The following is a 27,997-nucleotide window of genomic DNA, read 5'->3' as shown; positions in this document are numbered from 1 at the left end:
TGCACAGCCAGCCTTGTACTCTTCTAGGTTCAAAAAACTGTCGTCCATAAAATGCGTTGCACAAATTCGAACATCTGGGTTGTGCTGTTCTGTTGTAAATAAATCTTAACCAATGATACCTAATTGATCTACTTCCGGAAGGCCAAATAGAGTGGTTTTGCTTTCGCACTGAAATACACAGCGTCTCCCTGACATGGCTGCATCAACACTACTGCTGTTCCTGAAACCGCGCCTTCTTTCTTTGCGTGCACATTTGGGCGACATTATGCTAATATTTCCACATATTGACGTAGACATGTGGGGGGTGTTAGAATGAGCCGTTTTAGGTAGGCGTGGTTGACTCTTAACTTTTATAAAGAATATATCTTTGGATTTGAGACTTTAGTCTTTGCAACTTTACAGATCTTCTTTATGCATCAAGAGCTTGTAACTCTCCTTTAATTTGTTTAACCCTCTGGTATTGTACATTTAACTAGCATGACAGCACAACTACACTATAAATGTGTTGGCATAGCAACGTGATGCATCCTTTTTCCTTTTACACCTATCCTACGAAGGCTGTCTCGTGTAATTCTAGGTTGAGGATACTCCGCTATATGTATCCTTCAGAGGATGTGACCTCCAGAGGACACAGCCTTCTAAATGAGACACAGCTATAGTAAGCTCAGTTGATCTGAATCTGCAGTGATGTGTGATTGTGCATGTGCATTCAGGTATAACTCAATTGTACCATAAGGAAGGAGTAACCAATCCACAGACTTCTCCAACCCGGAGGGCAGATCGGTATGTTGAGATCCTGGCTATGGATAGCAATTGCTTGAGATGGAGCCTCACACACTGAGCAGCGGCTAACGTATTGAGATATCTGCTGTTCTGCCACAGGCATCATGGGAATGGGTGCTGTGGTGGACAGCCAATAGGATTTGTCATTGCGACTAGCGTAGTAGCAGATGTCATTGACTGTGCAGTACAGGAAGGGGATGGTGCTGAAATGCGGCAGGCAGGAGCCGGGCAATCCTGTGAGGACAAGAACATTTGAATTCAACTTTAACAACATTATCTTGAGGCAAGTCAGCTTATCAGTATATACAAGTGAACTTGTGTATATTACACAGTCCACAATAAACTGATCCACAACGATTAATATTCCAAATCTATCTATTCCAAAACAGAATGATAAAAATTTGTAAACAACTGAAAGCCCTTATAATAACAACCGTAGTGTCTCACCCAGGTCCTGGTTGTGTGCTTTCTCCTGGCCCTCCACATAGAGCAAACTGTATCCCTCCCACAGCTTGGACATGCCTTGAGGACACATGGGCACCTGGCTGGACTGACTGTGTTTCACCAAAGTATAACCGATACTGGTACTACGTGCCGGTGGACCAGGAAGACCTTGCATTCCTGGTGAGCCACAGGTTCCTGTAGAAGATATGTCAAAGTGTAAGAATTTGAAAGGCAGTTACAAAAGGGAAGAGAGGAAATGGGTGAAAGATGTAACCCAGAAAACTGTAGTGAAATCTATTGTTACCTTACGCACTTGAAAATATGCTGTTAATGAAATTCCTACCTTATAAACAGTGTTGGGGAGTAACTAGTTACATGTAACTGAATTACGTAATTTAGTTACAAAATAAATGTAACTGAGTCCGAAATTTTCGTATGCGTTTTTTCGTATTCGTCATCCTAAAAATGTCACGCACAGAAGCCTTGCACACTGAGTCCGATGTGAATTAATCCGTTGCGAAAAGATTTGCAAAACAATACAAAATGGAGTCTTCAAACAGTGAGGATGATTTTGTTGTCCTCTCTCTTCTTAAAAAGAGAAAAAGAAACAGGAAATATTGGATCCATCATCCAATCGAAGGAGAGTGCCACCTCCTTATCAAGGAGCTGCGGGATTATCCCTGGCGATTCAAAGTTTACTTCAGGATGTCAGTGGCTCAGTTTGATGCTTTGCAAGCGATACTGGAGTCACATATTAAAAAGAAGACCATCAATTTCCATGAACTCAGTGTGCAAGGACCTATACAGTGCTTTGTGTAGGGAGAAGAAGTGGATCAACTTGTCAGACGCCATTCTGGATTTTGGCGTTCGCTTGTACAGTGGCTCTGAATTGTCAAAACACTTCTCTAAATGCTTGCTATGAATGCGAAAAACGCAGAAAATCAAACCCGATCTGAATTTTTTTATGACGGACGAAAGTTTTGGAGGCAGTGTGTAAACGTGATTGACACAACGTGAGATCGTATTTATTTTTTAATGAGTGAAACTTTCATACTCTGTGTGCAAGGGCCTTTACTGAGAAATATTTTCACACACATTCAGATTTGATCGATTTCTTTCCCAAATTGCATTGACTGCTTTAAAATGAGACACTGATGTTTCAGGAGTTTAGGACACAGAATAGGACACGTTAATTCAATAACTGTTTTATTTCCTATTTGGGTTTATGTATATGCTTTCTTTTTTTAAGATTAACTTTTTTCCAAGGCATTGTTAGATGCCTGTGTTTCCTGTCATAGCTATGCAAGGATTTGATTTCAAAAACAGTATCATAACTATTAAACTATTTCTTATGATTTTAAATCAGTATTTAACCTCAGAACAATCTCAAAGTAAAAAGAGTTACTAAAATCTGATTTTGAGCTGGCTGTGCTTTAAAATTAAATTAATATAATCTAAATTCAAGTGATGAAGGATTTTGAAAGCCTGACAGTAATCAGTGTTGAGTCCCACTGTAAGGTTAACCCTGCCTTCTTTAAATGTTTCAAAATGATTAACAGTTGAAAACATTCGTTAGAAATTTAGAAAAGTAATCAAAAAGTAATGAAATGTAATCAGTTGCATTACATTAATAAAACAATTAAAATAGTTATACTACTTATTAAATTTTAAATAGGGTAACTTGTAATCTGTAACCTATTACATTCCCAAAGTAACCTTCCCAACACTGCTTATAAATATTCAGTTAATGAAATGTCTACCTAATCGGACCACTAAAATTACTTCTGTGGGTGTATCCTATGTGATTACAGCGATTGACTCATATTAAATAATATGATTTGATAGAAAATAATCAAAATAATTTAGCTGTTACCACAAAGCACATGAGTGCAGAATAACCGATCAAAAGTAATATACTAGATTAATGTTTCTCATCTGGCTTTGCTTTAGAATCCAAATCCAAAGAAGACAAGGTCAAAAATGTCTATTGCACAAAAATGTTTATTACAAAAAAAAAAAAAACTTATTGCAAAAACAATTTTAACATATTGCAAAAATTCAAACATCTGGGGTGTGTTTTTTTTTAAAAGAAGTCTCTAATGCTCACCAAGGCTGCATTTATTTGATCAAAAATACAACTAAAAATGGTCATATGAACTTATTAAAATCAGTACAAATGTCGAGTTGGTGCTCAAGAAACCGTTATCATTATTATGCTGAAAACAGTTGCTGCTTAATATTTTTCTAGAACCCATGATGCATTTTTTTCAGGATACTTTGATGAATAGAAAGTAAAAAGAAAAAAAACAGCATTTATTTGAAATATAAATCTTCTGTTTTATTATAAATGTCTTTATCACTTTTAATAAATTTAATGCATCCTTGCTGAATAAAAGTTTCTTTCTAATAATTTCTGAATAAATAATAATTTTAATGAAGTTTGATGGCTCACACAGCTTTTTAATATGGTTAGTATTTTGTTGTATTTAAATAAATGTCTCTCTCTCTATATATATATATATATATAAATACACACACATATATACAGTCGTGGTCAGAATTATTGGCACCCTTGGTAAATATGACCAAAGAAGGCTGTGAAAATAAATCTGCATTAATCATTTTGATCTTTTATTTAAAAAAAAAATTCACAAATATCTAACCATTCATTGAACTAAAACAATTGAAAATAGGGGGAAATCTCATTATGAAATAAATGTTTTTCTCAAATACACGTTGGACACAATTATTGGCAACCCTAGAAATTCTTATGAGTAAAATGTCTGTGAAGTATATTTCCATTCATATTTACAGTTTTGAGCATACCAGGGTGATTATGAACATTAAATTATTCAGCCATGGCTTCCCGTTTCACAGGAATATAAATGGGAGGGAAAACAAAGGCCAAATTCCCTTAATCATCCATCACAATGAGAAAAACCAAAGAATATATTTCTGATGTGCAGCAAAAGATAATGGAGCTTCACAAATTAGAAAGTGACTTTAAAAGAGCAGTGAAAATTCCCATTTCCACCATCAGGGCAATAATTACGAATTTCCAATCAACAGAAAATTTTACAAATCTGCCTGGAAGAGGACGTGTGTCTATATCGTCCTAATGCACGGTGAGGAGGAGAGTTTGAGTGGCTAAAGACTCCAAGGACCACAGCTGGAGAATTGCAGAAAATAGTTGAGTCTCAGGGTCAGAAAACCTTAAATTCAAACAGCACCTACACCACATGTTGTTTGGGAGGGTTTCAAGAAAGAAAAAAAAAATCATCTTGTTTAGATGCATGGCATATTTGATTCTATCAAATACCAACAGATAAAAAAAATCAAAAAGTGACTGACTCTGTTAGAAATATTATAATGGGCCATGTTTGGATCTTCCAATCGGACAATAATCCAAAAACAAACATTAAAAACAACACAAAAATGGCTTCTGCTATGGCCATTCCAGTTCCCTGACCTGAACCCTATAGAAAATGAGTGTGGTGAACTGAAGAGGACAAGCACTATCATGGAGCTGGGAATCTGAAGGGTCTGGAGAGATTCTGGATGAAGGAATGGTCTCTGATCTCTTGTCAGGTGCTCTCTAACCTCATCAGGCATTATAGGAGAAAACTCAGAGCTGTTATTATGCCAAATGGAGGTTTCAAAAAGCATTGAATAAATGGGTGCCAGTAATTGTGTCCAATGTGTATTAGAGAAAAACATGTCAATGATATTGTAGCGAATCAGCTCATGGGGAAATATGAATAATTAACCATAACTAGTTATAATTAACTATTCATATTTTAGATCCACTGTAGATATTTAGCTGACCACTCAGGGTCAACCGTCTTGTCAATTCTAAGAACGTTAATTTCCTGGTTAAAGGAAATAACTTTCTTACTGTACAATTCTATAAGTTTGTAACATAAATCTGCATGATTATTGACTCCGGTTATGAGTAAACAATGAACACGTCAAGTGTGATACAAGTAAGGTTTTATTAACAACATAAACACTTAAACTAGTCTAACATACTACATAAACACATTAAACCGGTCTAACATACACATACACACACACACACATACAGTTGGTATAGGAAAGGGTTAAAGTTTAACTCAGCATAGAAAGAGGCATAAAGAATGGATTTTATGGAACACTTTGCATGTATATTAAACAGATCAAAGCCTTCAGGGATACGTCACATTCTGAGTTCAAACACACCTTTGTAAAAAGGTGTAACTGATACTTAAATGTCAGGGGTGCATAAGTGGTACGCAGGTGCGCATGCGCGACCAAAATAAAAGATGCACTGTGTAAATAAATTCTGACAGCGCATATGCGTACCGACAGTTGACAGCTGTTAATGACCAATTACCATTTTAGATCGACAAACTGTAATACTGTATAATATTTCCATTCAAACTGAATAGATAAATAAATCTAGGCTACCCGCTGCCGTTTTGAAAGCACAATGCAAAACTGACATTTCATTCACTGATGCGCATCAGTCGGCAACGCTAAACCTGGAAGCACATAAACTTACTTTACTTAAAAAGAAGTAAATATTAGCATTTTATTTTTAAGTTTACTATAAAATAAGTGTATTTGTATTTAATAGTCCTTTTAAAATATATATATATATAATAGTATTATCACACTTTATTATTTTATTATTTTATTTTAAAAAAACTAAATAAATAAAGTGCAACAATATTAACACCACAATTAAAAAAATTGTATAGTTGTATTTAATGGGTTACACTATGTGCAGTGTGAGGACCAAACCAAATCTCCAGGTTCTCTTATAAGAACCAGGCTGAAAAACTTAAGTGCACCCATATAAAACCACCATTTGAGAACTACTGCTCCAAAAATAAAGGATGTAAAAGGTAGCAGGACACTCTTTGTACCTTGGGTTCCTGTGGGTCCTTGGATTCCTAGAGGTCCGTGGTCACCAAAAGTTCCAGGAGATCCAGCTGCACCAACAGGACCAAGTCTACCCACTGGCCCTCTGAGTCCTTTGGGACCTAGAGGAATTTCAGAGGAATTGAAATTGGAGTTAAAAGATAAATAATTGATCAGACTTTCATTTTCATATTTCTTACTTTTTTCTTACCTTCTGCAAAGACAATTAAAAAAACACTCACCTGGGACTCCTGGACTGCCTGGCAGGCCTGGAATTCCTACCTGACCAAAAGACCCATCAAGACCTGGTGGGCCCCGTTCCCCAAACGGCATGTTGCTGGTTATGTTACGTGGGATCACAACACCTGGAAGTCCCTTAAGACCGGGAAAACCTGAGAGGACAATAAGCAAAAGCTGATGTTTCAAGAATGCTCGTGATTTATTACTGTTAGCTAAATTTTTTAAATATACAAAATGCCTACTGACCCTTTAATCCTTTGGGTCCATTCCTGCCAAAATCTCCTGGTTCTCCAGGTAACCCTGGTGGTCCATGTACACCACTAAATCCAGGGTCACCTCTTTGTCCTTGAAAATCCAGAGAGCACAAAAATGAATAAACTCCAAAGAATAAACTATTGAAGCACAGTTAAAGAGACAGAAAAATATTAAAGCAGTAGAAAAAAAACACCTTTAAAACCAGGACTGCCTTGTAATCCAGGGGCTCCAAAACCACCGGGGTCTCCACGTGGTCCTGGTATTCCTGGTCGCCCAGGAAGTCCAGCATCTCCCCTGTCTCCTTGGACTGTTCCAGGGCCTGGTGGACCAGGTAGGCCAGGAGAGCCAAAGGGACCTACAAATTATCCAGTTCAACTGATTTCACTGCATCACAGGAACTATGAGCAACTGCTATTACAAAAGGTGAAGTTCACGCTCAAAGAGAAACAGATCTACAAGGAATGATAATTGCTAGCCCTCTACATCAAGCATATTTTTGTTATATTAGAAAGGATCAGTTCTATCTTAGAGAAACAATAAAAGTAATGAGAAGAGAGATGTCCTGTACCTTCTCGTCCATCTAATCCTGGAAGTCCAGGGTCTCCGGGAGGACCTGGGATATTAGAAGGTCTAGGCGGGCCAGGGGGGCCTGGATTACCAGGGAAGCCTCTCAAACCAGTGGCACCTGAAAACATTAAACACATGTATGAAAATAAAAGAGAAACAAAGCTGGTCAGAGAAGCAATGACTCCATAATTACTTGCTTTTTTTGTGTGATTCCCGCTTTAATTTTTAAAGAGTGGTCCATACATAGAATTCTCCTCACCAGGGTCTCCTCTGGATCCTTTTTCTCCAGGGCGCCCAAGTGCTCCGGGCTGTGATGTGCCTCTCTCTCCCTTCAGGCCATTCCCACCAGGAGCTCCAGGCTGAACACATTCAGTCACACCTGAGGACATAAGTTAAATAAATGAGCAGTCACTAGTTTGCACATGTTTAAAGCACAATGAAGAACCTTATAATCAAAGGTTCATCTGATTAATGTACCTGGAACTCCAGACAGCCCCTTGGATCCTGGAAGACCATTGAGTCCATCTAAACCAGGTGATCCTGGAAAACCTGAAGTAAGATTTAAGGCAGGGTATTTCAGAAATGGCAACATGCTGGTTTCTACTGGTTTGTAAAAAGATGAATGACTACAGGTGCAAAACATGTTTTTAGCAATATCTAACAGTAAACTGGTACAAGTTCTTGTTTCACCTTTCTCTCCTGATGAACCTGGAGTTCCAGGACGGCCTGGATCTCCATCACGCCCCTTCTGTCCTGAATAGCCAGAGAGACCCCTAATGCCTGGAAGGCCTGGTGAGCCTATAAACAAATACAACAATAAAATGAAATTGACATTAGGAAAGAAGAGAGCTGCTATTGTAAAATCCGAAATAATTTCAATAGAATCATAAGGGTGGATCCAAACTTCCACATACCACCAAATCCTGGTCCTCCCGGCTCTCCAGGAAAACCTTTCTGGCCTTGGAATCCGAAGACTCCAGGGAACCCTGGATCACCAGGAAGTCCTGGACCACCTAGTTATGAAAGACAAAAATCTATTTACAAAATCATACTGGAATATACATTACAAAATGAAATACAGTACAAAAAATAGAAGAGTTTATAAAACATACACATACTAAGAGCCTGAAAAAGTGTCTCTCACCTGGGAATCCAGGATTTCCAATCACACCCTTTTGTCCAGGGGGTCCAGATAATTCATATGAATCACCTTTCTCACCTTAAAGACAATGTTTAGGGAGATCACCCTACTATTCAACTACTTGCATTTGCCATACGTAGTGTAGGCCAGAAATAAGGATTAATAATTATTATTATTATACTTGGCATTGACAGAATCACAGAGATCTCACCTTTGCCACCAGGCTGTCCTGGAGTGCCTGGGAACCCTTGAACCCCAGGTACACCATCATCACCCTGCAGTGGAGGACAACACAAAAAGTAAAAGACAATGTATCTTTCTGTGTATAAAACATTTTGACAAGTACAAGTATGAGACTCTGAGACCATATTAGACCCGGTGCCAATAACAGTATTAGTACTGCTAGTGCATAGTACACTTTTTTACATAATTATACTTGTGGCCTGAATACAGGACGCTTACCCTCAGGCCTGGTAAGCCAGGGAAGCCCATAACTCCAGATGAACCTTTGGGACCAGGAAAGCCAAAGGAGCCAGGAATACCTGGGAGTCCAGGCTGGCCAGGAAAACCTTTTGCTTGGTCTGCAACACCAGGTGATCCAGGAAAGCCTTCACGTCCAGGTAGCCCTGGAAAACCCTTATCACCTGTTAAAAAGAGAAAAAACATTTTGTTTTTATTTCACTTTGATTTTAATGACAGAATGACTGGTCTTTAGTATCATTACAATCCCACACTTTTATCACAAGCTGAAAAAAATAACTTTGCTTGTCATTAAAGATTCCATTGAATGACTCTACATTACAGCTCAACATCACAGGTCCATGAACACCTCGATGCCACTAAACAGCATGAATTCATCATTAGAAATGAAGGAACTGAGGTCTAATTGGATGGTCTGTCCACTTTTTGTACCTCTTGGTCCTGGGAAACCAGGCAGTCCACCACCTCCTGGGTCACCTTTTTCACCCTGTTCCAGCTGCTCTACTGGAAGCAATGGAGAAGAGGGTCCTGGAAGACCAGGAGCACCACGTTCCCCTTTAAAACACAAACATATATTCATTAAATCACCGGTAGTATGCACTATATTACTGCAGTGCATTTTAAAATGTAATTACAATAAACTATTTTATATCTTGCTTCTTTCTGAAGTTCTAAATTCTTTTTTGAGTGCCTTCTATGGTTTCACTTAACTACAAAAAATTCCAACAATGAAATGTCCTGCAAATGCCATCAATATACCTTTGGTTCCTCTTGATCCAGTTCCCCCAGGTAAGCCATCCTGCCCAGCGAAACCAGGTAAACCTTTAACACCTGGGCCACCTGGGACTCCAGGAGAACCAGGTAATCCTGGGAACCCCAACAATCCAAGAGACCCCTTCTCCCCTTGGACACAGAAAACAAAATATCTACATTATGATCATTAAAAGTAAAATGTGCTCATTAGACTATTTTATGCTATTTGAAACAATCTCCGAGATGCTTGTTTGATGTCTTTGTAATAAAGCACAGCATAACAAATTTAAATAGTGTGGTTTTAGAGATAGTAGAAGCATGTTAAAATGACTCCAGAAATGAATCTAAAGTAGTTTATATCAGTAATACAACTCAAGAAAATCAAATCAATTTAAAATAAGCTCTTTCTGCAATATCATACCTTTTATTCCTGGTCTTCCAGGTATGCCTGGACGTGTTCCAATGCCAGGGGTTCCAGGAGGTCCAGGAGGTCCCCTAAATCCCTGTGACCCTGGGATGCCGGGAAGTCCTGGTATACCCTTTATTCCACCAGGCCCTGGAGGTCCTGGATCTCCTCTCACACCCTTCAGCCCTGGAAAACCTGTGGAGGAAAAAAATAGTTAAAAATATAGGGATTGGCTCTGAAAGTGCCTAGAAATTACTTGGATTTCACTGAAATAGATTCCATTAATATTTTTTATATGAGATGGTACATAAGCTCACAATACTGAACATGTGAACACACTTACCCACTAACGAAATACTTTAAAAACAGTATGCAGTGCTTTGAACAAAGGTAATTAATGAAAAAACAAAACAAAACAAATGTTAATGAATGCAACACTGTTCATTAACAAATTACAAAAATATGTAGTAAACGTTCTGGATGAACAACATATTCCACAATTTGTGGTAATGTCAGTTCAAAGTAAAGGCTAAATCTAGACTTTGTACAAGCAGTTGGAGCATGAAATATTACTTTCATGACTAACTAAAGTTGACATTACCAACTAAAGATGCTGCTGTTTTACCAGGAGGTGGGTTTCTTGTTAAAGGCACACAAGCACATCAGGGTTAGAGCAAGTTCTGAGGCTAGATTGTTAGATTAGAAGCTAGATTGCTCAAATCCATTGAACCTGATGATTAGTACTTAAGCACACAAGTTTAGGTCATCTTTTACGTGTGAGTGTTCTATGTGCTGCCTGCTTCATGGTACACAAACACACAAAAAGATGGAGAAATACAGTTTATACCACTCCAGTGACAAAAGACCATGGATGAACTCTTTTCAAAATATGGTCAATCCAAGAAATTACACATTAACATTTTGCAGATTCAAATAAACATGAATTCTGCATTGTCAGCATGAACAAATCACTCTACTAGTTTGAAATAGATGCCTAGAAGGGAGAGTACACCTAAAAAATTTTAATTCTGTCATCACTTACCTTCATAAAACTCTTTTCATCTTTGAAACAAATTAAGATATTTTTAATGAAACCCAAATGATTTATGTCCCTTTGGTAAAAGTCTCTTATACCAAATCTTTGATAGTTCAAAAGGTTCATACAGACATTGTAAAAGCAATCCATATAAAACAATATATAAATAAAATAATTAAATTCTTTTTAAGTATAAAAGCATATAAAGCTATCGTGTCTCTACAGAAGATTTGGATTAAACCTACATTTTGGTGGAATGGACATTTAATGGAAGGACAGAAATCTGTCAGGTTTGACTAAAAAAAAAATCTTGAAGATGGATTAGGAGCAAGGGTGAGAGTGAGTAAATGATGACAATTTTCATTTTAGGGTGAAAAAAATACATGCTCCCCGGCACTCAGTGCTTTAATTAAGAGGACTGGAAACACAAGTAAAGACAATTGCATTAAGAGGAAGCATTGCAAGAGTGTGAATTGTGTGTTAGAGGAACATCAGCACAAAATCAGGGCATCAGGGAGGACAATATTTCTCACCTTGGCAGCCTAGTGAGGTGACCCACCAAATATAGAAGACGGTGACACCACAAATGGAAGGACGGGAGGGTGGAAATATGGTGATGGAAAAAGAGAAGGGGAGGATGACCATAGAGAAAAGAATAACGAAAACAGATATTTTTGTGAGGAAGATCAGATCAGTAAACACAGGCTGACGAAGACTGATGAGAAGAGAAAGATCCAGTGAAACATTTTACCACAACTCAAATCTGCAGTAGTAAAAACATAATACTCACATGAAAGTTGAAAGAAAACCATAACAACTAGTGTTGTGCCAATAGACACTAGTATTGTGTATCGACGATAGTCAGAGATATTACCTGTGGCTGATGCTTTTGATGATAGCGAGATTATTATTATTATTATTATTCGCTCGCTTTGAGGCACAAACAGCACCACTGCACAGAAGACTCCACCTCCTCCCGGCGACCAGGTGATGATGCTGTCCCCGGACAGCATGAGGAGATCCCTCAGCAGGATCAACGCACGCAAAGCTCCGGGTCCTGACAACATTCCTGGGCGTGTACTGAGAGACTGTGCAGTGGAACTCACCGATGTCTTCACAGACATTTTCAACATCTCGCTAAGTCAGGCTGTTGTCCCCACATGCTTCAAAGCTACCACCATCATTCCAGTCCCGAAGAAGTCGTCTCCATCCTGCTTCAATGACTACCGTCCAATTGCACTTACCCCCATCCTCATGAAGTGCTTTGCCCATCTGTATTTATGTTATCTGTATGCACCAAGGGTCTGAGAGTAACGCAATTTCAATTCTCTGTGTGTATGTGCTGTACATGTGGAAGAATTGACAATAAAGCAGACTTGACTTGATTATTATCAGGCTAGTATTATTATCTAATTAATATTATGGCTTATTTGTTCCATCAATCTTTTTCTGCATTTTTACAGTGTTGTGCATTATTTATAACCAATCACACATGATTCCGTTGAGTTTATGAATGCAGCGGCCAATCAGAGACATTCCGATGAGTCATCATTGAAACTCTGGAGTATTGTTGTTCAGTGCGCTCGCTGACTGATTTCTTCTCTCATCATAAAGAACAAAGTGCAGATGTTTTCATCAGAGATTTATTCATCATAAAGAGTAGATAGCTTCACTGATTATAATGGAAGTGTTTTTTAAAATGCATAAACTTGTGCAAGACTGAAGTCAGTGACGATGTTCTTTGATAGGGATGAAACGATTACCGGTTTTATGATAAATCATGATAAAATGCCCCACGTTTAGTATTATCGTTTCGTATTTTAATTATCATTAAAACCGTATTCGATTACCGCAATTTGATCAACTCAGGATAAATAAATACTATTCAGAATAAAGCTAAGTTTTAAGTGACAGTCTCAGGTACGCACGCAGAGTAGTTTCATTTTGTGTGAAAACATGGCAGAAATGCTGGGAGGTTTTAAAGGGGTCATATGATGCGATTTAAATTTTTCCTTTCTCTTTGGAGTTTTACAAGCTCTTGGTGCATAAAGAAGATCTGTAAAGTTGTAAAGACTAAAGTCTCAAATCCAAAGAGATATTCTTTATAAAAGTTAAGAGTCAGCCACGCCTACCTAAAACGGCTCATTCTAACACGCCCCCACATATCTCTGTCACTATGTGGGAAGATTTGCGTAACGCCGCCCAAATATTCACGCAAAGAAAGAAGGCGTAACTTTTATTCTCCCTGTAGTATTGTTGTTGCCACCGCCGCCATGTCGTGAAGGCGCTGTGTGTTTCGTTGTGAAAGCGAAACTACTTTGTTTGGCCTCCCAAAAGAGGACGATATCCGCTTCGTCATGCCTGGAGCTGATCCGTGCTGGTCGCTGAGGAAATACATCAACTTCGCACTGTCGATCGCCGGATCGGCTTTCACCGTGGATGAAGCGGGGTCCAGCCTGGGGTCTTCACATGTGGTTGCCGCAACCCCGCTCCTTCATCGAATCCGCCAGCCGCGCCGTTCTCAAGCCCGCCGTCCTCCGCTCACTCTAGGCCTCCTGCCTCCACTCACTCTAGCCCACCGTGTCTCCGGTCACAAATGCAGACATGGTTTTATGTTTATTCGGCGCGATGCAACGCAACACGTAAAAAGACAGTAGAAATCATTATAATCCGTAATTATGTCCCCACTGGATGCAACAAATGCCTCGTTTATAATGGGTTTTAATGTTTTTGTCTCGTCGCTCCGGCCGGACAGGGCATCACAATATGGTAAGGGGCGTAACATTTACGTCACACGCTTAAGGTATTCGGCCAATCACAACGCACTGGATAGCTGGCCAATCAGAGCACACCTCACTTTTCAGGCCGATGAGCTTTGTAAAAATCGACGCGTTTCAGAAAGGCGGGGCATAGAGGAGAAACAATAATGTACAGTATGTGGAAAATAATGTGTTTTACACCGCATAAACACATTTCATTACACCAAATAATGTTCTTTTTAGCAACATCATATGACCCCTTTAAAAGAGTGCTAAGGGAATTATACAAATGAATATATGAATGAATTAATTATATGAATGTACCTCTGAATACGACAGCGTATTATGAGATTAAGATTACAAGAATAAAGTCATAATATTTTGAAAATAAATGTGAAATTACGGGAATAATGTCGTAGCAATACGAGAATAAAGTTGAAATATTTTGAGAATATAGTCGATATTACGAGAATAAAGCATGTGAATCAATCATCTTTTCGATTATGTATAATTCGTTTCATTAAATTATAGGCCTACTGTTTCTTTTCATGCCTTCTGATGTTCCTTCATGTTTATATCATGCTATAAATTGTAATAAAGAGGAAAAACACATTTGTGATTTGTATTTCGTGATAAAACTGACAGAACATGAAAGCTGAGCTGTATTATATTAAAAGCAACAAAGCAACAAAGCACAAAGCGATTATTGGGTGGCTGGCACGCTAAAAGTAATGAATGGATTTGAAGACATATTTCCAATCATTTATTATACTATGAACAAAACAGCTTGTGAATAGTCACTTAACGTTATTTACCTCAGAAAAGACAACAATAACTTCAACGTTTATAACCTTTATAATGTTTTATTGCTGTTTTCAATTATATAATTGTGAGGAATTAATTGTTGGGCGCCATAGATGTTTTTGCGGATTAGGTGGTGGAATTTACACAAAGAAAACTGTATAATTTAATGAAACAAATGTCTCAATGTAATGAAAAGATGATTGATTCACATGCCGCTTAAACTGAGGCGAATACATCGATCTGTTATGCCACATTAAAGAGTGTGGAAAACACATTATTGTAAGACATATTGTTTGTATTTTGCTATAAAACTGAGAGAATTTGAAAGCTGAGATATTGTTTTATATTAAAAGAACCAAAAAGCACAAAGCTTATATTATTGGGTGGCTGGCGCACTACAAATGAATGCATTCGAAAACGTGAAATATTATTTCCAAGCATACTGTCCCTGTGACTGTGAGTATATGACACATGGTATGATTTCTGCTAATAATCCCACATATATTCAAATTAGTTGCCAGGCCAGCAGAATTTCTCCCAGTGCTCGCAATCCAGGCAATTTGCTTGTGCAACATAGGCTATACTCTCAAAATATTATAACTTTAATCTTGTAATTGCTACGACTTAATTCTCGTAATTTTGACTTTATTCTCAAAATATTTCAACTTTATTCTCGTATTGCTACGACTTTATTCTTGTAATTTTGACTTTATTCTCAAAATATTACAAGTTTAATCTTTTTAAAGTGTTTAAAAATATTAATAATTTTTTTACGTGCCACTAAAACGTTGTCGTATGTGAAGGTTCTTACTGTTTTCAGAAAAGATTCGATGGCATTTTGTTTTCATCTTCACTCCATGTAATATCTAATAAAGAAGTGTTCTCATTGCAATGCTTTGTCCACGAAGGTTACGGGAAACAGCTCTAATTCTGCTGTTCCATAAGCGCCACCTGCTGTCAGAGAGTGGATTTACAGAGTTACCTTTACATTCAGCCTGTGTGCATTTTTTGTCTGTCCAAAAAATGGACTGAATTTGCATGCCCTGTTGTAAATTTTGACCAGTTGATGAAAAACAGGTTTATGTGGATTCTACCCTTTTAAACAATTTGGATAAGGTATCTAGAATTATTTATGGAGCAGATAAAACACAATCATTTATTAATCAATTTTCATTCAATCATTTTGACAACCCTTTTCTTTATTTTTTTTAGGTTTACCATTTTATGAAACTTTTTCAAAGCTTTATTTGAACATTTCGTACGTTATTAGATAAACTGTTGTCAGTCATGTTGTCATTTAAAATAATTGGTAATGTTATTGTTTTAGTGTTTATGCAAACAAAAAGTAATTTTATTTGTTGATTTTAAATATAAAACTTGGTGAAACTATTTATGTGTCAGTACTTTTTGAAAATTTCCAACACATTTTAACAATACCATAATACTGATAACATGATAATTTTGGTTACTAAAACCGTGATAAGAAATTTTCATACCGTTTCATCTCTTTTATTTGATAATGTAAATATTATTTTCTCGTTTTCTGTTGCAGATGTTTGAATAACTGAGGAAACGTAAGCATTATAATTAGTAACTTACAATGTTTCTATTAAATTGTTATCCTGTTAAATACAAATTCATTCATATTAAAAATATTTTATTTTATGACATGACATCCATATGCTATTTGACTAAAAAGATATAATGTGTAGTTAATAGATTACACTAACATTAGGCTGCTTTTAGCCTTACCCTGGAGTTGGTTCACTCTCCGTCTATGAATCCAAGTAAGTAATTAATTAAATAAATTAGCATGATAATATCATGTATCGCGATCTCACAGGCTGACGATAGGACGATATGACTATAGAGGATATCACCCAACACTTATAACTACCCAGGTTATTAATGGTGAATAAAATAGATTGTAGAAAAGATGCATCATAACAAAGTCTTAGAAGTTGAGTAGATCTGACAAAAATATTTTATGTGAAAGGTCTTACCGACAAAATTGCTTACTGCAGAGCTCAAGGTAGAGTTTACCCTAGTATACAGTGGGGAAAAAAAGTATTTAGTCAGCCACCAATTGTACAAGTTCTCCCACTTAAAAAGATGAGAGAGGCCTGTAATTTTCATCATAGGTATACATCAACTATGAGAGACAAAATTAGAGAAAAAAAAATCCAGAAAATCACATTGTAGGATTTTTAAAGAATTTATTTGCAAATTATGGTGGAAAATAAGTATTTGGTCAATAACAAAATTTCATCTCAATACTTTGTTATATACCCTTTGTTGGCAATGACAGAGGTCAAACGTTTTCTGTAAGTCTTCACAAGGTTTTCACACACTGTTCCTGGTAGAGCAGCTCTTGTTGAACAAATACTCACTCATAATATTAAATAAACCACCTAAATTGATTAGATTTGGTTACCTGGAGGTCCCTGAGCTCCAGGTGGCCCTCTGGGACCAGGAACACCCCCAGGAGGGATTTCTCCCGGGGGACCTATGGGACCAGGTATTCCATCCACACCTCGTTCTCCCTTTATGCCAGGAAAACCGTTGCGTCCATCATTACCTAAGGAGGAATCCATTAGTGCTAATGCTTGATATCTAGCATGACTTACAATGTCTAACATGGCTGGGGCTAATGATGTTGGCAGTAGATTTGAAAAAACATCTCATCTAACTTACCAAGCCTCCCTGATAAACCCCGTGCACCAGGTTGACCCTTGTCTCCTGGTTCTCCTGGTCTCCCTGGAGAACCTGGACCTCCAGGGGTGGCCCCAAGGACCACACCGGGTTCTCCCTTAGCTCCTGGCAAACCTGGAAAACCATCTCTTCCTGGAGGCCCTTGTAAGCCAGCATTTGTTGTTCCTGGTGAACCTGGATCTCCTCTGGGTCCGGGGAAACCTAATCATAAGTTAGCCAATTAAAAAAATGTGCAGTCATATTAGTGAAATTGCAGCGTAAAAGGGTTCATTGTCACTTTAGCGTAGAGACGTAAGAAGCACTGCTTACACAGAAGTCAATTTCAAACTTATGTTGCTCAACAAGGTGATTTTATGTTACCAACTTGAAAATGAGCAAAACTTGTAAGTTTTTTGCCCTCCTGCGAAACTCCCAATCACAAGGATTCCTATTGGAATTACTGGATTTTGCATGCAAAATTCAACGGTAAATGTGACTGCACCTTAATACAATTTAATGCATTATAATGCAATTGGAATTATAGTTTTAAATATATGGCTAGCCCAAACAAGCTGAGCAATTACGGTGTGTAAAATTTGTGGTTAGATGGAGCACCCATTCACATTTGAGGCCGTAATCTTACCCTGAGTTCCTGGCTGACCTCCAGAGCCTGGTTCTCCTCTCTCACCCTTTGGCCCATCAAACCCTGGGCGCCCGCTCACTCCTGGGGAACCAGGCTGACCCTTTGGCCCTAATTTTTATATACACACAAACATGCTAAAGAACACGTTAAAGCAATTTCAATGTTAAATTACTCTTTATAGTTAAATTACTACAATTTTCGACTTTAATATACTTTTAGAAATTAAATTACCTGGCACCCCAGGATTTCCAAAGTATCCTGGATCTCCAAGTTCACCAGGAATCCTGCAGGGCAGTGGTGTTCCTGTTGACACCCATATCATTGTCAGTAACATATAAAAATAGTCAAAGATGGCCCATTCCACACACATTCCCTGCAACTAACCATGACAAACCAAGTGTTAAAAGATGGGTGTTTGTGTTAAGCTGGGGACACACTACACGACTAGTTGAAACATTCTAAGACTGAACTCAACACATTTAAAGACTGTTTCCATCGACTGGAGCAGATTCTAGTCTTTGACAGTCAGAGATGAGCACATGACTGACTCAGTCCACTACACAACACACTTAACGACTGGCACGTCATGACTGGACAAATTCTGCCAAACCAAAAAACAAACAAAGAAACAAACAAAAAAATGCAATATCTGATTCTACCCTCGCTCCTGCAGCTCCTCCCGCCCCACCAAAGACAACAAAGTGGACAACACCAGTGCTTATACTTACTGAAACGTTAAAGGTTAGTTTTTAATTTCTTAGTTTGTGCTTAATAAAAATATAGCTTTCCTGCTATGTAGGTGTTGCTAAAAAATGCCACAGCAATGTCTTGATTTTTTTCTTCTACATTAAGTCCTATGTGTCACACCCCTGTGGACTGTAGATTGTGGTTTCTCCCTCTGTGTCCTTATTTGGTTGTTCCTGTTCTCATTATTAGTTAATCACCCATTGTGCTCACCTGTCTGCCCCTCGTTAGCCACCCTATATCAGTTCCTGTCCATTGTGTTCCAGTTTGTCTGTTATTTTGAATGTTACCCTGTGCGTGTGCTCCTATTGTGAATTTATTAAAGTGTCCGTGTATCCTGCATCCTCGTCGTCCTGCCTGTTCTCTGGCACAGCAAGACCGTGACACTATGTTTCTCCTTTTTTGAATTATTGCTTGAACAGAAACATTTCGTTATGTCTTTTAAGACACCGGTTTAATTTCCTTAATTATAACATTTCTAGTGCTAATTTTAAACGTTTAGTCAAGCAATAATATATTCATTATCTAATGTTTGTCTGAAAGGGATTAAAAATGAATTGGTTCTGATTAAAAACAGTAGGCAATTTTTTCCCTACAGTTCCAGAGTTACCGGTTAGAACGAAATAAAACATTACTGCTCCATTTATTCAGAAACAAAAGTCATATAAAATGCTATTTGTGTATTTAAATTTGTATTATATTAGTCTACAGTAAACATTAAAACTCCCAATGGAGCTGTCAACACTGCACTCTGACAGAAGTAATTTCCTTATCCATTTGACACAAAACTATTATATAGGCCTATAATTAATCTATGCATATAAAATAATATATGTTGGTGATTTCTTATCAAATTTATGTAATTTCGTTATGTTCATATAATCGTTATGAACTAAATTTGTTAGGAAAAATAGCTTATTTGATATGAAGTTGATTTAAAAATTCTTTATAAAAAATTATATTTAAATATCTTTAAAATGAGAGAAATCACTGACGTAATGTAGGCTATTTTGCTTTCTTCGACTGCAGAAAAAAACGAACAGTCTAAAACCATTTAACATGCGATGTTAACATAAATGAAATAAAATAAAGACAAGAAATAAAGCACAAGATGTGTAATCTAGAAAAATATTTTTTTTTACAAAATGAACGCTGAATGACATTTGACAGTGAACGCATCTTCACTACATAGCGGCATATAGCTTACTGGTGTCAGTCAATCTCGCAAATATTAAACACGTTTAAAAAAAATGACTGGTTCTTGAATTCTATTATAATCTTTAGACACCACACACTATGCGATTTTTCTGCCGACTGCAAACAGCGACTGAGCCCTGACTGACTGGGCACGATCACCATCAAGACCAAATTACATTCATAATCGGTATGACAGTCGTGTAGTGTGTTCTCTGCTTTAATTGTTAGTAAAAAATGTATCTGAATATCTAGGATCAGTAAATGTTGGCTGATACGCAAAAGGACAGGAGGGAATATACTGTTGTAACTATGCAATTGCATTGCAGTCCAGCAATTTCATGAACTGTCCTGACAATGAGAATGATTCCAAAATATTCCTGTATAAACTGAAACATAGGACCACATTTTAATGTTGATGGGAGATCTGTCATATGCTGTCGATTACCACAGAAAATTTTCAGTTTTCCTCATATATCACTTTTTAATTCATAGTGTTCTAAATAAGCTTTACAGAAAATAATTTCAATTCATCCCATACTTTATAAAAACACATACAATACACATACAATGAAAATGCTTTTCAGAGGGTTTAAAGTAATGTGTAGTTTGTATTTTTATTAAAATGCAGTTCCACAAAAGCTGTTTGCATCGCGCTCTTTTGTCACTTAATATTTTATTTTGGTGAGTCAATCTGTTAAATTACTTAGTATATAAAGCCAAGATCCACACTCAACAAAAATAGTCTTCTTTTTGCGTTAATGTAAAATAAATTGCAAAAAGAAGACTACTTTTGTTGAGTGCGGATCATGGCTTTAAATATTTTTATTAAAGAAATATAGTTTGAGTGACGTATGGAGCTTAAGTGTAGTTCAGGCAGACCACGGCGTGACAGCCAGCATTACTACAATTAAATAAGATATACAAGTTCATAGGTACTCACACTTGCCTTAGTCTGTCTCACAGACAGGAGCTACTCCTTTCAATATCAAGGCACGCCACTTCTGATTGATCTTAGAATTGAACATACTACATCATTGTGTTGGGGGGTTTCAAACCTCAGTGAGGTTTGCTTCTGGACAGCTTAGAATCTGAACCCTTCAGAGCAAAGCCTGCCACCAAAATAATGTTCAGGACCTCAACAATAATCTTAATCAAACAGAGTGGTCCTGACTGAACTTATTTGTTAGGAAGAATAGCTTATTCTACTTTTTAATTAAAGTACTTACATTAATTAAATATTATATTAATACCTCTTTTGTTGGATTTGTCCATCCATTGGTGTATGATGCAAAAGTGTTTTTTGGCTTTACATGGTCATAACAGGACATATTGGAAATAATGCTAGTAAGTTTCTTACTGCAAACTTCTGAAAAAACAGAGGTGTTAATTATAGGACCTAAAAACTCTGCATGTAATAACCTAGAACACTGTCTAACACTTGATGGCTGCTCTGTTAATTCCTCGTCATCAGTTAGGAACCTAGGTGTGCTATTTGATAGCAATCTTTCCTTTGAAAGCCACGTTTCTAGTATTTGTAAAACTGCATTTTTCCATCTCAAAAATATATCTAAACTACGACCTATGCTCTCAATGTCAAATGCAGAAACGTTAATTCACGCGTTCATGACCTCAAGGTTAGATTATTGTAATGCTTTATTGGGTGGTTGTTCTGCACGGTTAATAAACAAACTCCAGCTGGTCCAAAATGCAGCAGCTAGAGTTCTTACTAGAAGCGATGTACTTTCTACATTGTTAGAAGAATGGCATCTACGCTAATATTCGTCTGTTTCTCTCTTATTCCGAGGTCACCGTAGTCACCAGATCCAGTCTGTATCCAGATCAGATGGTCACTGCAGTCACCCGGATCCAGTACGTATTCAGACCAGATGGTGGATCAGCACTTAGAGATGACCTCTACAGCCCTGAATGTCAGCGGAGATCAGGACAACTAGATGAGCCCCAGAGACGGATCCCCAGTAAAAACCTTGTCTCCTAGATGGCCACTGGGACAAGACCACAGGAACCAGTCGAGTGCTCAATGTGACTGTTTTACTAATGTTAACTATTGTCATTTTACATTAAAGGGGTCCTATTATGCTCTTTTACAAAGTCCTGATTTTGTTATTGGTTAGCTGGGCCAGTGTGCGCTGTGATTGGTTAGCTGGGTCAGTGTGCGCTGTGATTGGTTAGCCGGGCCAGTGTTTGTTGTGATTGGCAGCACTCGGCGCCTGTTCGGGAAATGTCTCCTTACCATAGGAGAGCTGCTGCCAGCTTCAGTATAAATATTGCGTCAAAATCAAATCAATTTGAGCACGATTTAAACCCGGATGATTGTAACCACTCCAAGTTCGCCTGCCTTGGGAAAGCTAGCATGTCTCCGACATAGTGAAAACACTCGTTGCCTTCTCCAGTGCAGCTCAACCAGGGTCTCGTCCCATTCGTCGGTATTTGTGATATCACAAATCCCGGAAAATATGCGTTGTAGTCCAAAGTAGTCATTCGTTGTAGTTTTTGAAAATTGATTTCTGTTAAATAAAATATCTCCTTTTGAAGTGGACTATGCAAGGGCAAGAGAGATTGCAAGAGAAGCTGTCAATCAATCGATTGATGAATCAGTTCATTCGGGCAGCATCAATAAAAAATCAAATGCATTAGCATGAAAATGTTTGTACCTTTAGTAGAGAATTAAAAAGCTCAAAAATTCCAACACATTCGGTTAAAGCAGTGCAAATAAAGAAATCAAAAGGGGAACATGTGCATGGCTGTGTCAATGCCATTCCATTACTAAGAGAGAGAGATGAGAGCATGCAGAGAAGTGAAAGGATTTGGTGATTCAGACATGGATGTTAAGACTTGTTATGATTTAATTGCACCTGCTCAATTTCTCTCTGAATGGAATGGCTTGCAAATAGGTCAAAAGTTCTGTTAGCACAGGCAAAATATAAAGATTAATTTGCACACCCATTCACTCTCACACGTCCAAAGCTTGTTAAAATGAGGTATAGCAACCTCTAAACTGAATCTCTTTCAGCCCAGCTCATCTTATTCTGTTTAATATTGTACTGTAAACTCACAAAACAAGCTTAATATGCTAAATGGGCCTCTTGAGGAGATTGAGAAGGCTTGGATTGACAAAATACTACCTTAATTTGTGTACATCCAATTCACTGTATATGAATATGAGTTGTTTAAAAAATTGATCATATACATTACATGCGAGATTATTAATCTGTAATAATAATTTAGAAATAATATCACATAATCTGTATTTTTTTATATAATTAAATATTTTAGACGGTGTACTTATTGTTAAAGTTTTACTGAGGTGTTTCTTCTACTTACCAGGAGAACCTGGAGGTCCAGGTGTTCCAGGAAAACCATTGAATCCAGGATCACCTTGTGACCCTTTGAACCCAGCTACACCAGGATAGCCAAAACCAGGTTCGCCCCTGTCACCAGGACGACCTTTGGACCCTGGAATACCAGGAAAACCTTTATCTCCAGTCACCCCAAAACCAGGCTCCCCCTGATAGAAAGAACTTAGAAATTTAAAGATCTCACTGGTTGAAAGCCAGAATCAGAATGACTACAAGCAATAAGAACCACACGTCTTCTTTGGCAGTAACTACAGAGCTGATAAAATGAAATGACAGTAAGAAAAAGGAAAATTAGGAAAAGGAAAAATTACTCACAGGTGGGCCTGGTTGTCCAGGGAAGCCAGGAGATCCATCCCTTCCGGAGTCGCCGCTTGCTCCAAGTGGTCCAGGAGGACCTTGTTGACCCATATCACCTTTTTGGATACTGCCTTCTGGGAAGAAAGTATTACCTTTCTCTCCTTTACGCCCTCTAAAGCCTCTATCACCTGCACGACCCTAAAACAAAAGGCAAAGCAAGACCTATAATTTTAAACAATTTCGGAAGTTACCTGATGATCCCAATGTTTCTCAAGGATCAATAAGACAATATGGTATTCAATGCATTGCACCTGACTTCTAAAGAAACAACAAAACCTTTAACCTTGGCAGTGAACTTTTGTGATTTATATTGCTCCACTCTCACTACCAAGTTGCTACATCTCCATGTAACATCATTCAGTACCCCCCAAAAAACATCAAGGCATTAGCCCAATTGATCCAAGCTAATGTTTTAATAATTAATATCTTACATTAAAGCCCTGTGGACCTCGGGGTCCTGGGAAGCCTGGATCACCAATTTCTCCCTTCGCACCATTGAGGCCTGTAATACCCAGGGGCCCTGGAGGCCCTTGAGGTCCCTGTGCACCAATCGTTCCTCCACCCAAACAGTTGCAGTCACCATTTTCTCCTGCAAGGGCACAGAGTCAAGTAAGAAAGAAGTCTAAGAGTGCCATTCAACATAATTGTCTAAATTAAACCATATACTTCTCCTTTCAGTTCTACAACAAAGTGCCTTACCTTTAAACCCTTTAAAGCCTCTGTCTCCAGGAAGTCCTCTCGGACCAGGCTGACCTGGAAAACCAGGTTGTCCAGCGGAGCACTGGTTTGCTAGATAGAAAGATTAAATAAGAAAAGTGGCAACCTGCATCTGCTACCCCAAGGATCTACTTCTGTTTGATGTGACCCACAAAAATTACTTTCTTGGTGGGATCTAATTTGTCAAATTCTTCAAAGTTTCATGAAATCATCTTCTGCAAAGGCTTACGTGTACTGCCCGGTGGCCCAGGGAGACCTGGAGGTCCAGAAAGGCCCTGATTTCCAGGAAGACCTTCAGGACCATAAGAATTCCGACCTCGGTTTCCCCTCTGTCCTTTGGGTCCACGACTACCAGGGAACCCAGGGATGCCTGGAAGACCTGAATAGAAAACCAAGAGCCATTTTTGAGGGGAGGACATAGATTCTGTCATATTTGTTTCTATGTACCATGTGCTCTCCGGTCTAATGTGTTGACCATGGCTTCTTGTTACTAAAGTAATACTGTAGATCACACTCTTCAACAAGCTGTATGATTTGAGCCATAAAGCCTTAAAATGCAAAAGTTTTTCCACTAGTACCTGTGAGAAAAGCAGGCGATCCAGGAGAACCAGGCTGACCAGGAAGCCCTGGAAAACCCGTATCTCCAGCTATCCCCGGATAACCAGGAAAGCCAGGATCACCTGGAGGACCTAGGTACAAGTAAATTGAACAATCTCTGAAGACTGCACATCAGCAAACATACGAGTGACCATGTGCATGAGAGATTAGAAGAAGCAATTACCATATATAAGATCACGAAAGTGTATAAAAATAAAAAATTTCGCAAAAATGAATGCAACCTCTATGAATGAAATAATGGTGATTCTTGATACCTTTAATTCCAACATCTGATTCCACAATCGGCCCAGGTGGACCTGGGTCTCCCCTGTCACCCTAAAAATATATTTACAGTACAATATGCTATTGTGTAACATATTTCTGTTTTGAAATATATATTTGTGTTTTTCCTGTTCTCTGTTCTTACTTTTGGGCCAGAAAAACCTGGTTGTCCCAGAAAACCCTGAGTCCCAGGGAAGCCCTACAGAGGAGACAGAAGATGGTTGGTATCTAATGAAAATATAAGAGGAAAACTGTTTAAAGTAAAGCGTTTCATATCTTACTTTTATCCCAGGAAGGCCAGGAGAACCGTTCAGAGCAGGTGGACCCTGCCATGTCGAACAATACAGAAGAAGAAATTCAATTTTGATTTGAAACTAATAAAATATAAATGTAAAATGTATACTTAATTTTCCAATACAGTATAAACAAACAAAAGAAGATGTGTAAAATCTTCTGAAATGTTGTACCCTATGGTGAATCACAAAATGTAGCCGTAACATACCCTACCCGTAAGCCTGGCAAGCCCAGGATTCCCTTTTCTCCAGTTTCACCTCTATACCCAAATGGGCCCTATATATGCATAAGAAATGAACAAATGTGAATGTCAGTTTCAAACAACATATTAAACATGAATTGGGGTAACAAGCTGTCTTTGATTACTCACTGGTGGTCCTGATCTCCCTGGAAAACCTGGAGTACCATCATAGCCTTTATCACCCTGAGGAAGAAAGAGAGAGAGAAAGAGAAGGAAGAACACTGAGAATTCATAATGTCACTTTGTGTTAAAAAAAACAAAAAACTATTGTGACTGGGCTGGGGATTAAGTAGATTTTACACCTGAAAATCAACTGAGCTTTGAAGGTATTTAAACTTTAAACATTTTTTCTCCATATTTTATTGTAAAAAATGGCATATAAATGTTAATCAGTATGTGAAGAATATGTACTGTGAATGCAGAAAAGACGAAAATTCAATGATACTGATATTTCTATGGTGAAGAAATATTACACAATATTTAATACAATATGCAGCAATTTATTGTTGTCCACACATCTATGCGTGAAATCTACATATTTCAATTCAGTTGAACGTCCTGTGTTGTGATTTGGGCTCCAAATGAAACAAACAAGAATCTTACATTTTAACACCTACATTATAATAAAAAAAAAACTTTAAAGTTTCAAAACTTTAAGTTCGGTGAGATTTTTTATTTTTTTTTAAAGTCTCTTATGCTTATGCAGTTTTTGCATTTATTTGTTCGAAAATACAATAAAACCCGTACTGTGACATACAGTATTATACCAAATAACTGCTTTCTATTTTGTTTGGTGCTTAAGAAACATTTTGTATCGTTATGAATGCAGAAAACAGTTGAGCAGCTTAACATACTATTAATTAAAATTCTGCTTTGTGGAAACTGTGATAATCTTTTCAGGATTGTTTGATGAACAGAACATTCAAAAGAACAGAAATTGTTTGAAATAGAAATCTTTTGTAACATTATAAATGTCATTGTTGTCATTTGAGATCGAATAATTCATCCTTGCTGAATAAAAGTATTTATAAAAAAAAAATCGTAATAGTGTAAATCATTAAATGGAAGTATACCGTTTCAAAAAACTAATTTAACACTTGAACCAACAACTTTCACACCAATGTATTACTTTGTATTAAAACAAGATATTATCTACCATTATCTACATTAGATGATTAGTGATATTTATACATTTGTAAGCATTGCTGAAGTGTCCCTTTAGGGCCACTGTAAATATGCACACATAATTTAAGCATTTTTGGAACATGTGAATGAAATCACCAACAAATATGAAGACTTTACGGACACCAGCCTCAATGTTCACCACAGGGTGAAGTATGGCATGTATACATCAAGCACAAAGTGGATGTCACCCTCCTGGATAGCAGGTCTGGGGTACAAGGGGACAAATAAACTGTAGAAAAGATTTTGAGGAGGACGGTGTCGATTGACTTCATCCTAGGTTTAGATCCTCACAGCTGCATTTTCCTCACAAACCTTAGTTCCCTTGTCTCCTTTTGGAAAGCCAACAAGCTCCACCACTCCATTGACCAGTGGGCGGCCTGGGTCACCGGGCGAGCCCACATCTCCCTGGACATGGTAACCAAGGAAGAGAGATTTTTTTTTATATGGGACAAGATGAGGTGTGATGGGGAGGCTGTTTGGAGACGGTAGCGGCGGAGCATGTTGAAGAGGTGGCATGTGGTAAGTTTTTTGCATTTTCAAGAAGGACGTTAAAAGGACTGTGGCCACTGCTGGAGCAGCAGGGAGATCAGGGTGAGGAGGAGATGAAGGAGCTTTGGTAATGAACCACATATTTAACACAATAGATGTGCCGTTATCTCTCCCCATTCAATCATTATGCAACTAACCATCCCCCCTCTATTAACTGTCAGGGTTTCTATGATGTGTATTCAGAAAACATTCTCATAATAAAGGTGTTTACAAATGTCAGTCCCAATTAATAAACTGTCAGAATGTTCCAGACCATTTTCCCTGGAGTGATGATGTGGCTCAGTGCCCTCTAATGCTCCTCTCTCCCCCACCATCCACACCCTCTCACCCTGGCAGTGCCTCTCCCTGGGTTGGCATCACCGCTTCCCTGTGTGTTACCTTCTCTCCTTTGTTGATAGTGCTTATTGCTGGCGCGTTAAACTGAACGGCCGGACTGCCCCTGAGTCCCGCTGGACCAACATCCCCCTGAGATCCACAACACAGACATTTGACACATTAGAGTTCAGGATTTTATCAGAGAGAGAGAGAGAGAGAGAGAGAGAGAGAGAGAGAG

At 38.0% G+C, this 27,997-nt stretch overlaps 1 protein-coding gene across 4 annotated transcripts in view; it reads right to left on the bottom strand.

Moving 5' to 3' along the window:
• The window catches only part of LOC107557517 (collagen alpha-6(IV) chain-like), a 121,578-nt gene that overhangs the window by 3,887 nt on the left and 89,694 nt on the right, over positions 1-27,997 (bottom strand). For 2 of the 4 annotated variants that reach the window (XM_016240958.1, XM_016240961.1), the window contains 34 exons: positions 27,208-27,300; positions 25,840-25,893; positions 25,683-25,745; positions 25,457-25,501; positions 25,321-25,374; positions 25,169-25,229; positions 24,875-24,985; positions 24,526-24,675; positions 24,279-24,368; positions 24,011-24,168; positions 23,538-23,717; positions 23,188-23,371; positions 18,136-18,207; positions 17,905-18,012; positions 17,265-17,483; positions 17,005-17,148; positions 11,541-11,549; positions 9,987-10,166; positions 9,572-9,715; positions 9,245-9,367; positions 8,795-8,976; positions 8,544-8,607; positions 8,336-8,410; positions 8,106-8,204; positions 7,882-7,989; positions 7,669-7,740; positions 7,451-7,570; positions 7,193-7,309; positions 6,818-6,979; positions 6,616-6,714; positions 6,372-6,521; positions 6,135-6,251; positions 1,231-1,422; positions 731-1,017 (listed from right to left, as the gene is read on the bottom strand). In XM_016240958.1, the coding sequence (XP_016096444.1) occupies positions 731-1,017; positions 1,231-1,422; positions 6,135-6,251; positions 6,372-6,521; positions 6,616-6,714; positions 6,818-6,979; positions 7,193-7,309; positions 7,451-7,570; positions 7,669-7,740; positions 7,882-7,989; positions 8,106-8,204; positions 8,336-8,410; positions 8,544-8,607; positions 8,795-8,976; positions 9,245-9,367; positions 9,572-9,715; positions 9,987-10,166; positions 11,541-11,549; positions 17,005-17,148; positions 17,265-17,483; positions 17,905-18,012; positions 18,136-18,207; positions 23,188-23,371; positions 23,538-23,717; positions 24,011-24,168; positions 24,279-24,368; positions 24,526-24,675; positions 24,875-24,985; positions 25,169-25,229; positions 25,321-25,374; positions 25,457-25,501; positions 25,683-25,745; positions 25,840-25,893; positions 27,208-27,300 (4,086 nt within the window). Of the gene's footprint in view, positions 1-730; positions 1,018-1,230; positions 1,423-6,134; positions 6,252-6,371; positions 6,522-6,615; positions 6,715-6,817; positions 6,980-7,192; positions 7,310-7,450; positions 7,571-7,668; positions 7,741-7,881; positions 7,990-8,105; positions 8,205-8,335; positions 8,411-8,543; positions 8,608-8,794; positions 8,977-9,244; positions 9,368-9,571; positions 9,716-9,986; positions 10,167-11,540; positions 11,550-17,004; positions 17,149-17,264; positions 17,484-17,904; positions 18,013-18,135; positions 18,208-23,187; positions 23,372-23,537; positions 23,718-24,010; positions 24,169-24,278; positions 24,369-24,525; positions 24,676-24,874; positions 24,986-25,168; positions 25,230-25,320; positions 25,375-25,456; positions 25,502-25,682; positions 25,746-25,839; positions 25,894-27,207; positions 27,301-27,822; positions 27,910-27,997 lie in introns of all 4 variants that reach the window. The other 2 variants (XM_016240959.1, XM_016240960.1) reach the window with 2 other exon arrangements.

Source organism: Sinocyclocheilus grahami, unplaced genomic scaffold (assembly GCF_001515645.1).
Source record: "Sinocyclocheilus grahami isolate Dianchi unplaced genomic scaffold, SAMN03320097.WGS_v1.1 scaffold605.1, whole genome shotgun sequence".
NCBI classification, from domain to species: Eukaryota; Metazoa; Chordata; class Actinopteri; order Cypriniformes; family Cyprinidae; genus Sinocyclocheilus; species Sinocyclocheilus grahami.
Note: the sequence above shows the minus strand (reverse complement) of the source record. Positions and strands in the feature narration are given on the sequence as shown.